The sequence below is a fragment of the Giraffa tippelskirchi genome, chromosome 4 (genome assembly GCF_054371585.1).
Source record: "Giraffa tippelskirchi isolate mGirTip1 chromosome 4, T2T-mGirTip1v1.2.pri, whole genome shotgun sequence".
Lineage (NCBI taxonomy): Eukaryota > Metazoa > Chordata > Mammalia > Artiodactyla > Giraffidae > Giraffa > Giraffa tippelskirchi.
The window spans coordinates 174832123-174844789 of record NC_137278.1 but is presented as its reverse complement, the minus strand read 5'-3'; the positions used below and the strand labels follow the sequence as shown (position 1 = coordinate 174844789).

Genomic DNA, 12667 nt, shown 5'->3' with positions numbered 1-12667 from the left:
CTAAATATCTTACCCAAGCCTTTCGAGGATTAAATTTTAAATATTTTTATATTTAAAACATTCCATATTAATGTTCATTATAGCTTTCAAATAAGAAAAAGGAAATTTTTAAATGAAGGTAAATGAGTCACTCAGTTTCATTTGTTAGCTTTAAATTGGGTCAAATGCAAACAAACTACCATCAATATGATTTCTCAATAAAAAAAGAACTCTCTTCTTTTCCTTTCTCTTCTCCAATAATCATAACTAATCTATAGGCAGAATGCTATGGACAGACTAGTCAAATCATCAGGTTTTAGGACAGTTAACTACCTTGTTTCTTCCATACTCAGACTTCAGACACTGGGGTGAAAGACATAAGGCCACTGAATCTCAGCCCTGCCACTCAGATAACCTTGGACAATTAAGATGACCTCTCTAAGTCTGTTCTCTCATAAGGATTTTTTTTTTTTAAGAAATACATGTAAGAATATATAATATGTAATTTTTAACAATAAACAATAACTGACACTTACTGAGCACTTTCGATGTGTAAGGCAGAAATACATGGCATCAAATTTGTCTTCTGCTATAGAAACTTACCTGCACAAGTGCATAAAAGATTTTCAGAATCTGTTTCTGTATTAATACAGAATAATGTGAGGAATCAGGAAGGAGCTGCATGATTTGTTGCTGAATACGAGGCAGAAATATCTGCATTGCTGCTATAAGAGGTTCTCTTTCCTCTGCTTTCTTATATCTACATGAGCAAAGACAAAACCAGAGAACAATAATTTCTACCCCCACAAAAGAGCTATAAACAATGAATGAAAACAAGTATTTCTAAACTATATAAAATTAAAACAATAACATTCCAAACACTGTACTACATTTCACTTTGGATTGTTAGAATAAATCTGAGAGAAACTCTGAAAAAGCACATCCCTGTTTCAGGCAGAGTACCTAAAATCTGTTTAGAAAGAGTTGGACTAATTCAAAAAAATCAAAAACAGCTTTGCAACTTTCCTAAATCAATTTTGCTAGTACTTAGATTAATTTTCATCATACCACAATTCTTGCCACAAAATACAGGCTGATATGCCAGCTTAAATAGATATTCCTACTATATAACAAATAATATGGTGGAAAAAACAGTTCTTTGTCTATACTGTATATTGAGAAGTTAAAATAGTTTACAAATTTGTGTGCTGTTAGATCACTTTAATAGGTATAAATCTAAAATATCCTCTAAAAATCATTTTAAAAGGAGGACTACAGAACTTTGTATGCAGGAGCAGCAATTCGAAACTAGAAAGCAATGCTATTAAACATGACACTAGTCCCACACCTTCCAAGCAATTCTTATAGAAACGAAACTCACTAGCAAAGAAACTTGAACATTTTCTACCTTGCATCCAAGGTAAATGTTTGGTTTACTTAATAATGTGCTCACTTGAAGACAAATGTTAAGGTACCTCTCCATCAAAATTTCCAAGGAAAGCTGTTAAATAAATGGTCCTCTGAAACTAACAAATAAGTTTGAGAAGCACTGCCTGAAAGATTAACACATTAGCAGATTAAAGATTCTTTGAACAACTGTAGTAAATTACCATATTTGTTTTTAATCCAACATTTCCCAAACTAACCTGATTCTGCACAACACCCACAGCAGACCCCTCTATGCAATGTAATTCTTTCTAAGTAACACAAGGCTGGTATCTTCAGCCAATAGAAATCAACTTACTCATATGTCTTCACCAGTTGATACAGACATAACAAACTGCCAAGCCAGCTTCCACTGCTCTGTGATTGCAAGTAATAGTCTATCTTGTCGACTACTGCTGGCCAGTGACCAGGGAAATCGTATTTAATGATGGCACGGAGACACATTGTTAACTGGACTCTATAAGGTAGGGGGAAAAAAGTCCACAATCTAAGTAGTTATAAATATCAGGCTTCAAAGACCTCTAGTACTGTACACAAAAGCACTTTGATTCCTATTTATCTACAATATATAGTTATTTATCTAGGGTGAGAAGAAAAAGAGTGGTCCTATTAAAAAACACCTCCTCAGTAACTCAACTCAAACTTACTGAAAATAAACAGAATGAGTGATTCCCTAAAATGTATAAAACCTTTCAAGTGGTCTTATCCTAAAGATAAGCTTTGCAAAAAAAAAAAAAATTTAATAAATTCATAAAAAATTCTCCAAAAAAAAAAAAAAGACAATGAATCAACCCCAGCTCTTTATAAAATTTCCCACTTTGTCATATTTTGTATTTTGGTTATCATATCCTACAGGGAAACAAAACAAAAAAGTATTTTATTATTTCAACTGGACAAACTTAACCTAAAAATGGTCACAGTAAGTAAAATGGAAGCCTACATAACAGTGGGAAGCATCTCCGTGAGCCAAAGTCTGGAATCAGTCATCAGCAGTTCCAGCTATGCAGTATTTTGCACCTATCAAAGCTTACTTAGATCCTAAATTTTATACAAAGTACCAAGTACTAGCTGGAAGTTCCTGAAGGGGAATGTTAAGAGCTATCTGCAAAGAAACATAGAAAAAAAAGCAACAGGCAAGACATAAAACAGAAAAATATATACATATATCTTCAATAAAACCACGAAGTTAAGTGATAAAAGATGTGATCTCATAACGCTTAGATCAGTAATCATTTCCTCAATTGGATCCCAGTCACAACTGAAAAGAAAGTGAGGGAAAAAAATTTCTCTCCTACAAACTCTCAGTGTGTCCTTACATGGTCACTTGCAAATGGTCAGAAAGTGAATCAAGCTAAATTAGGATTCCACCATGCCAAGAAAAAGATACGTATTCAGTTCAACAGCCAATAACTTGAATTCACTGAAATGAAACAAACAAAATAATGCCTTTTCCTTGTGTCTCCAAATCTATCTGCAAAAGATCCTTTGCAGTACTTTTAAATAAACTTTGAGAATATTTATTTAAGAGTGGTTACAGTTAAGCCTTCAGGACATAAAAGAAGCAAAGCCACAAAGAACTGTCTCATAATAAAGATACAGATAACATCCTATGCCACCAGCAGCTGTTCCTAAACAACCAATAGATCATATCTGTATTCAATAAAAATGAAACTTTTCATTTTTTTAAATTTCATCTTCAGGTTGACCTTCTTAATCCTTTCTCATTCCAAGCCAAGCAAAGGATGTCTATGAACAGCCATCCTTTCCTATGTTACTGTGTAGAAGCATTGCTTGCAAGATTCAGAGAGATTTAAGAATGTAAAGATTTTGCCAAGAAATGGACACATGATGGTACCACAGGGAAGCCAGTGCCAGACGGGCATGTGGGCAACCAACAAGAATAAAGACTATTTTCTTTCATCAGTACACCTCCTTTCTCCTCTTAATGAAACAACTGCACAAAGAGGGGTTTGATGCTTGTCACACTCAGGGATACAGTTATATCTAATCTCTTGAAGTTAATTTCATTTCCCTACCTCAGATTCATCTATTTCCCTCCTGCCTTTTCTAAAGAAACCTAATCACTCTCTCATGTTGAAAAGAATTTGTTTTTCCTATTTTAAGACTGCATAATTTTTTTGACTCTATAGTTGTGCTATCCAATAGGGGCAGCTACCAGTTATATAATTAAATTAGAAATTCAGTTCCTCAGTTACACTAGCCATATTTCAAGGACTCCACTGGCTTCTATGGCACATGACTAAGGATCAGACAGTATGGATACAGAAGATTTCCATCACCACAGAAAGTCTACTGGACTCTACAGCAGCTAATCTAAATTTGAAAAACCAGAGATACTTCTAGTTTATACTTTCTCCATCCTATCTTCTTCAAAGGAACAGATGCTCAGCTCACAAAAATGAATAAAAAGATAGGTAGAGTATTCCAAAAGTGGTAAATTAAAACCCCCAGAAGTCAATTTCCCTGTATCAGGGAAAAGAAAAGCAAATAGTGAAAAGTCAAGTGCTCTAACTGAGAACATAGGTTGTTTACATACAGAGATCTACGCAACAGTTTTAGTTACATGTTTGCCTTAACTCTTTTTGTGGCTACTTAAACCAACTAAATCCTTTCCAAAATATTTTGAGGCAGGGACTTTCTGGTGGCCCAGTGGTTAAGATTCCTCCTTTTCCACTGCAGGGGACATGGTTGGTGAACTAAGATCCCACATGCCACATGGTGCAGCCAAAAAAAAAACCTATATATATATATATATAAAAATATATGTAAGCAAAGAATTACAAATGCAAAAACAAATAATTAAAACTGTATTCTTTGAGCGACCATCTTCATTACTTTGTATCTCTTTTAAAAAACAAATTTGAGGCTGATGATTAAATCTAATCTCCCCCATCCACATAGTCTGTGCTTCCCACAAAGCACACAGATATAGTATAATGTACCTCACTAAATCTGGAGACCGAATTATTCCTTCCACAATATTATCACGTATTTGCTGGCGATCGTTTTCATGAATGTTGAATGGAAATATTGCTTCTCCTGGCGGAGGTTCTCGGTCCGGCCAATACTGTGTCACCATGTTCTTCAAGTAAATGGCAGCTAAGTTAGAGGGGAAAAAAAAAAAAAGCTAATGTAGCAGTATCGAAAAGATGGCTTTCATCTAGCCTTGCAGAGCATGAAAGGCTAATCCCTTCAATGCTAAATATGACACCCAGCAAAAATGGAAAATCTTATAAATAGCCAAGCGGAGAAGGGAAAATGAATAAGAATTTAAAGTTTCTCTTTAGCTAGTAAAGTAAATCTAAGCAGAAAACATCTCATTAAATAAAGCTCCAGAGTTTACATGACAGAAAAATGACCAAGGAACTCAAGTATGTACCTATATACTAAATACAAAATGGTCTAAATGCAACTCTACTAAAAAATTTTCAGATCATGAGAGTCATACTGTTCATAATGCCCAATACTGAACTGACAACAGGTGAAATTCTACAGTCCTTCACATAGATTGCCTTTTCTTTCTTTCACTGGCTATTATTATCCCACACTACCATTTTGAAATTTGTATGCTTTTTATAGTATTGGAAATTATTATCTAACCCTTCGGAAATATGTGCCACTTGCAAACATAACAATAGAGAAAAGAACATTAGCTTTCAAATATTTTTGGAAAATCTCAGGAAATCTCTTATCTGTTTATTTCTATCAAAGTACAATCATCAATGATTTGGTTCCTATTCTTTTTAATCATCTTCAACATTTAACAAAAGACTTCTGAAAGCAGCTAATATACAGCTACAGAGTTCTGACAGGGAATGCAAAGCTTTCTCACCAACCCAGCTGAGCACTGGGAATACATATGTTTTTATAATGTCATATTCTTACCTACACACAAAATATAAGAATAAAGAGAGATGACCTGCAAAGCATTATAACTGTCTTCCCTTAAGTTTCTCCTCTCCCTTCTTCCCCACTCCTCCCTTCATCTCAATTTTAACATAAGCTAAACTGGCCAGAAAAGCATTATACCACAAAGATTAAACCAAAACATGTTCTACATTGGCTGTAATGCAACAGAAATCCAATGAAATTATGAACCTGATATCCTATAAGCTCCTCTTTCATTAGTTTTGATTCAACAGAGGTCTGAAAAAGACAATTTCACCTAAGACTTTCATTTTTTAGGATAAAAACAAAAATTATTTGAGACAGTGAAAGAGAGAGGGAAAGGGAGAAAGGGAGGGGAGCGGGGGGAGTGGGAAGGCAGGGAAAAGGAAAGGGAGGGAGGCAGGGGAGAGAGAGAGAGAAATGTGTCTGTGTGTGAGAGTTTGGGTTTTTGTCTTTTTTTAAGTCAGACCACACAGGCTCTGCACTAAGTACCATCGTTTACCCCAGTATACTTATTTTATTATGTAACCATCATCGGCAATAAAAATACACTAACTGTTGGAAAAAATGAATAAATGATCTAAGAATACGGTCCAACCTGTCAGCAGTTCAGACTGATTTCATGAGATTAATCTTTGCACAAAAAAAAATCACAATGCCATTTTAATCCCTACAGAACTAATCTTGAAAATAAAAAGCTACTTTCAGACAGCAAAGATACAGACATGGTAAAATCATGGACCTATTCATAAGTTATTCATTAAATGCTATTAATTTTATAACTAAAAATATTTTTATTCTGGGACACCATAAGAGATGGCCTATATAAAAGACACTGACAAATTGTATAGGTTGCAAGAAACATGCAGTTAGTTAAAATAAAACTGAACTTAATGTAATAATTTGAAAATAGAATATTAATTATGCTCATAATCATGGATTACTAAAGATAATGAAGGGAAAATACCAAAAATAACTGAAACTCTACCAATAATCTAAAAATATCCCTTTAATCATTTACTTCAAATGTCTATCTAACCATATGCCAGAGCTAACTAAATACAAATATCTTAATTCATTCATAAAGAAATTAAGTACTAAAATTTGTTTTTCTGCAAAATCTACTTATAACTTCAAGTATCTTAAGTTTGAAATTAACTTGAAAACATACACGCATTTCTCCCCTTTTGAAACACAATGAATCATCACGTACGCTCTATCTTCTGGACCCAGAGCCACCACCACACAGATCAACTGGGTTCTATAACATCAAAGTGGAAAGGATGCAATTAAACTTAATGAAGCAGAATGCTATGCTTTTTGAGTTGATGTTTTTAAGTTTTTCTATTTTTCACAGTAATTTGGTAGCCCTTCTCCCCTTCTCTCTCTTGTTATTACTTTAATCTGTTAAAGGCTAAGAAATAAGGTAATGAGTGTGTAAATTATATCTAAAACAAGATTAAATAGATTCTGAGTAAGAGCCATAAAGTTTCCTACAAATAAGACACATGAGTTTTAACAAAAGAGCATCTTGAAGTGCTTCTGGACTAATCAGAGGCAACTTCCTGTTAATTTCTAGGTTCTGTATTCTGAAACACTGAGGTTAACACCTTGATAATGCTACTAAGCTTACCAATCAAAAGGAAAGCAGTGGAGCAAACATCCAAATTTATCTTGTTCAGCTTGCCAATATCAAAATATTACATTCATTTCCTATTTCTTACCAGTAAAGTAATAAAGGACACTCACTAACAAGCTTTCTTGATAATAGCAAGAATATTAATTGCCCACAAGCAAAAAAAATCAAGAACTGAATATTTCACAGAACCATGTCTTTCCACTTAATATTATAGCATAACTTTTAAGCTTTATATAAACAGGCTGATTTTTTAAAATCAAAGATCATAACATTCTGTTTTAAATGTCATGCTAAAATGATAAATTGTGTGAGTGTCACCATGATTCTTAGGGTATCTTTGTATTCTAATAATAGGTTAAATAGAAAAGAAAATTTATAAATGGCACTTAAATTTAGGATAGTTATAATGTAGACTTCTACACAGTATATACACAGACTGTATAATAAAATGGATGCTGTAAAGTAAAAAGTTGTCCTAATAAATTAGGACATGATCAACAACCAAGAGAAACTCTGTCCTGTGGCTAACATTTAAAATCTACATAAATTATAAATAAAAATTGCTTTTAAATGCTAATTACATTTTATACCAAAACTTAATTATCTAAGTTATTAAGATTCAAAGTTGTATAGAACTGGTGAGGATATGGGAAACCCAGCATTCTAATGTACTGTTGATAGAAAAAGTAAGCAAATGCAACTTGGTGATAAGATTCAAAATTGTAAATGTTAATATTGTTAATATCATTAACCTAGCATTTCCATTTGGTTTATGCTATGAAAATATCACCACTAGTATCCAGAGATATGTGTTCAAGGATGTTCATTTTAGCATTGCCTCTAACAAAAACAACAAAAAGGGGCAATAAGGGACATGCCCACCAGTATCAGATTGCTTAAATACACTATGGCAGTTCTAATTCAAAGAAATACAGAAGGAGAGGATGGGACAAACTGAGAGAGTAGCACTGAAATATATACATTACCATGTATAAAACAGATAGCTAGTGGGAAGTTGCTGTATAACACAGGAAGCTCAGCCCAGTGCTCTATGACAACGTAGAAGGGTGGGATGGGGAAGGGGTGGAAGGGAGGTTCAAGAGTATATATGCATACTTACAGTTGACTCATGTTATTGAACAGCAGAAACCAACACAACATTGTAAAGCAATTATCCTCCAAACAAAAACAAATTTTTTTTAAAAAAGAATATATAGAGGAATGGGAGTATGGAAATCTCAAAAATATACCTTCTCTTTTTAAAAAAAAGAAATACTAAATAACTGTTACAAAGAATGAAGTATATGTCTGTGCAATGACATGGAATGATCTCCCAAGGGTATATGGTTAAATGAAAAAAAAGGAAATTACAAAATAGCATGTGTAGTACAAACAGATTTTTATTACTTTTTAAAACCAGCATATCCTACAGAAAAAGAATTAGAGAACCATGCACCAAAGTTGATAGTAGCTATCTCATGGGGTAGGTTTAAGAGCAATCTAATAATATAAATTGCTTTTTTGAAATATTTGTATGTCATATAAATAAGACTTATTAATTTAATAAACTGCTTTAAGATCCTTAAAAATACTATTTCTATTGCAAAGCTTTATAGCAAATTCACAATGGCCCTATAAACACTTAGGTTATTAAAGTAAGTTCCATTTAGCAAAATGTGGTTTCAAAACAGCCCCATTTTATAAAACAAACATTAAACTGAGAATTGTGATTTCAAAAAACTTACATTGAAGTCTCATAAACCTTATTAAAGTAAAAATAATTCCACCATGAATGTTCTTCCATAGTTTTTTCATAAGAAACTTATCTTTTTCATAAGATAATTTAACCACAAAGGGATCCTTTAGGAAATCATACATATCTTTCCAAAATTTAATGATTCCCTACTTTATCGTTATGTTCAAGTAAAACTAAATACTTTTATCAGCATGTAGAATATAATTCCATTTCTATAAAACTGTTCATCTATCCTTTTATCTGCACAGAGTAACGGTCACCTAATGTTAATGATGGTCATTTCTGAGTAATGAATGTAGGGTAATATTTTTACTTTTTTCTGTGTATTTTTCTATATTGCCAAATTTATCTATGAGTGTATGTCAAATAATTTTTAAAAAGTCTCTTCAATCATATACTTACAAATTAGCTACCCTCATTTTATCCCCTTCACTTGAAATTATTTTCTTTCCAGGATTCTTCATGCTCCATTTTTAACCTTCTAGTTTCTAATGACCAGTTCATTTAAAAAAGGAAGAAAAATAATAAAAAAAAACACCAAGGAACTACCCTAAGATCCACAGACCCAAAAGCAAGGTTCATGTTTATAACAAAAGTTCTGCTTCCCATCATGCAGTTAGGAACACCTGTGCAAACCTTCCCCCTCCATGATCTGACACATGGAATGGAGCCAAATTCATATACACAAATTCATGGTGTTAATCTATGGGTCTAAAGACAAAGCCACCAGGAATCATTAAAAATTAGGGAGATAAAGCTATTAAAACTGAATAAGCTAAGAGGAAAAATGCCAAAGTTATAGAGAAAAGGAACTGTATTAATAGCTAGAAGGGAAAAGAGGACAGAAAAAGCTATGGCAGATTTAAGAGCTCCGTATGGACCTCTAAATTTCAAGGGAAAAAGAGAGTCAGTTTTTAAGCCATGAGAAATACCTCATGTATGGTTCCTATGTTTTCAAAGAAAGCAGATTTTAGAAATGACATAAAACTCTAGTTCTAGTTTTACCCATAAATAATCTTATAAAGGACTAAAAAAACCAACTCACCTGCCTGGCGCACTGGGAATTCCACCTGCTCAGACACTATAATCCGAAGTAAACTGGGGGCAAAATTGATAATCTTGTAAGACTGAAATTACAAAGAAATATTTTATTAAAAATAGGGCAATACAAGTGAATAACTGTCAGCACCTGTTCCTGAATACATTCCTGTCCAAACAAAAGAAAAAGTTTTAAAGGAAAAGAAACTTTCCAAAGCAAAATGAAAATTACTAAAATACAAAAAAAATTTACTTAGAATAAATCGATGAATAAAAGATTAAGAACACTTTCATGTTTTTTTAGATATATATTGTCAAAATGTTCTCCAGAAAGGGTGTAGCAATTTATGCTTCCCACAGTGGATTGTATGTGTGCCCATCTATCTAATATAGAGATTAGCATTTTCATTCCTTCAAAACTTTTCATCCTTATTCATATTTTAAATTACACTTATTCTAGCTTGAATTTTTTTCCTGTTGGTTGGCTATTTGTTTTCTTCCACAAATTCTTTATTCCCCTCACTCTTCTGTAAAAGGAATATTTATTTTATTCTTAATAAATTCTAGGAGCTATTTTATGAATTTAAAATTTCAAATTTTTATTTGACTCATACATTGTGCTCAGTCGCTAAGTCATGTCTGATTCTTTGCAACCCCATGGACTGTAGCCTGCCAGGCTCCTCTTGTCAATGCAGTTTTCCAGGCGAGTGACTTATACAAGTGTTTCTTTCCAGCTTATTTGTACTTCAATTTTGTTAGTACTTTTAATGAAAAAGAAAAAAATGGACTACAGAAAATGGGAAATCCAACAGAGAAAATGAACAATGGCTGTGCATAAGCCAGTCCAGATTGTAACCGTGTATGTATCTCAAGAGACAGGGTTGAGAGCTCTTGTCACCAGCTGCCCTCTGCTGCCAGAGCATCTTTTAAACTTAGCAGTGCCCAAGTGAGCCTGAGCTGATGAAGTGCCTACTGCCTGGGCCATTTCTCCCCACAGACGTGTTTTACTCTGACCTACTCCTGAGTTTGGCCATGGTGACTATAGATGCAAAAAAAAGAGAGAGAGAGCAAGCAGCCTATTCCTTCTGATCATATTCCCTCCAGATATCTAGTACCTGGACCACATTACAGGCCTGCCACATTCTCAGAGCTTACACTTGGCCTTGTCTGCTGACATTCCCAGAAAAGACTCATAAATTCCCAGTGAAGCTAAGCCAGACAATGTCACAAAGAGTCTGTTCTGCTTACCTCCTCCCTAGAGCCTGGATCTATGGTGGCATCCCTTTCAGCGCACCACTAGGTTTATGCACACCACTCCTTTTTTTTTAATTTATCACCTTTCCTATTATTTATAATAACATTCATTGAGATAAATGTTCAAGAAAAAAATGGAGAAAATTGGCATCTTTAAAATATTGATTCTTTTCATATTCATTTGAATGACTGAAGCTGAAGCTCCAATACTTTGGCCACCTCATGGGAAGAGTTGACTCACTGGAAAAGACTGAAGGTAAAAGGAGAAGAGGGTGGCAGAGAATGAGATGGTCAGATGGCATTACCGACTCAATGGACATGAATTTGAGCAACTCTGGGAGACAGTGAAGGACAGGGAAGCCTGGCATGCTGCAGTCCTTGGGGTCACAAAGAGTTAGACACAACTTAGTGGTTTCAATTATAGATAAATAATTTACTTCATATACAAAAATTTAAGATTCTGCAGTTCATAGAGGATGAAAGGGAGAACAATTATAAGATAATTCAAAATTTTACTCTTGTTGTTCAGTCACTAAAAGAAATGAGCTGGACCCTAATCACTTGTGGTAGGTTACCCACTGGTTTATCCAACAAAGAAGGATGTTACAGTGGTGGTAAAGGATAAAGCATACAAAACCCAACATTAAAACCATATTTATTAAAAGGCAATGTGACATTATACTTTGGTCTTCTACTTACAATTCAAAAGAATACTTAGAGCATATTACAATCCAAAACATTATATTATACTAAATATAAATGCTATATGAGTGACACAGCAATAAGCTGCTTTTAATAAGCTGCAGAGGTAGTTGTGGTCTGTAGTGAGTTGGGTGGATATGGGGCAGGGCAGAGTTAGGTTGGTATGGATTTGGATTGAAATGTCACAAACAAAGGGGCTTCCCAGCCGGCGCTAGTGGTGAAGGACAGACCTGCCAATGCAGGAGACCTAAGAGACACTGTTTTGATCCCTGGGAAGATCCCCTGGAGGAGGGCATAGCAACCCACTCCAGTATTGTTGCCTGGAGAATCCCATGGACAGAGGAGCCTGGAAGGTTACAGTCCATAGGGTGGCAAAGAGTCCGACAGGACTGAGCAACTAAGCATGCACACACCACGAAGAAAAGGGTATGGAGTCCTAAATATCCCTTGCAGCTCTGCAGGTTTTCCACCTTCCCTTTCCACTTCTATAAAGTCAGCTGCACTTAGATACTGATGACTCAGAAACAACACAAGCATAGGCCAACGGAGGCAGAGCAGTTCAACAAGAAAAGATATGATCCCTGTCCACACTATCAAAATAACATCTGGCCACATTGTGAAGAGAAGGGGGTCATAAACAGGCCAACTCCCCTGTTCATACTAGCAGAATGCAAGTTCAGCTTTTGCTTTGTTCCTCCTAACCAACGCCTGGATTACTACTCTTCCAACTAAGCAACACATAGTACTTTTACACTGCAAAGCCTGGGACAGGTTCTGACCTTAACTTTCCCCTGTTCTGAGAGAGAGTCCTTTTCTCTTTGAAGCACCAATACACTCCGTTTGGGCGTCAGCTGGACTCAACCTTCTCTCCAGAGTCAGTTATTTTCACTCTCTCATCCTGGATTCACACTTAACTCCACCCAGATTTCCCATTAAAACAATCC

General features: G+C 34.6%; 1 protein-coding gene and 1 long non-coding RNA gene across 8 annotated transcripts in view; one reads left to right on the top strand and one right to left on the bottom strand.

The window, feature by feature from the left end:
- LOC145546030 (uncharacterized) overlaps positions 1-12667 on the top strand; it is a 1126586-nt gene that overhangs the window by 747970 nt on the left and 365949 nt on the right. The window lies entirely within an intron of this gene.
- IPO8 (importin 8) overlaps positions 1-12667 on the bottom strand; it is a 67279-nt gene that overhangs the window by 53203 nt on the left and 1409 nt on the right. For 4 of the 7 annotated variants that reach the window (XR_014082429.1, XR_014082430.1, XM_081591721.1 and 1 more), the window contains exons 2-5: positions 9775-9856; positions 4389-4545; positions 1724-1882; positions 583-739 (exon numbers count right to left, since the gene is read on the bottom strand). Coding sequence is in view for 5 of the 7 variants with exons in the window: in XM_081591721.1 (XP_081447847.1) it covers positions 583-739; positions 1724-1882; positions 4389-4545; positions 9775-9856 (555 nt within the window). In the remaining 2 variants the exon portion in view is untranslated. Of the gene's footprint in view, positions 1-582; positions 740-1723; positions 1883-4388; positions 4546-6505; positions 6596-9774; positions 9857-12667 lie in introns of all 7 variants that reach the window. The other 3 variants (XM_081591724.1, XM_081591725.1, XM_081591723.1) reach the window with 3 other exon arrangements.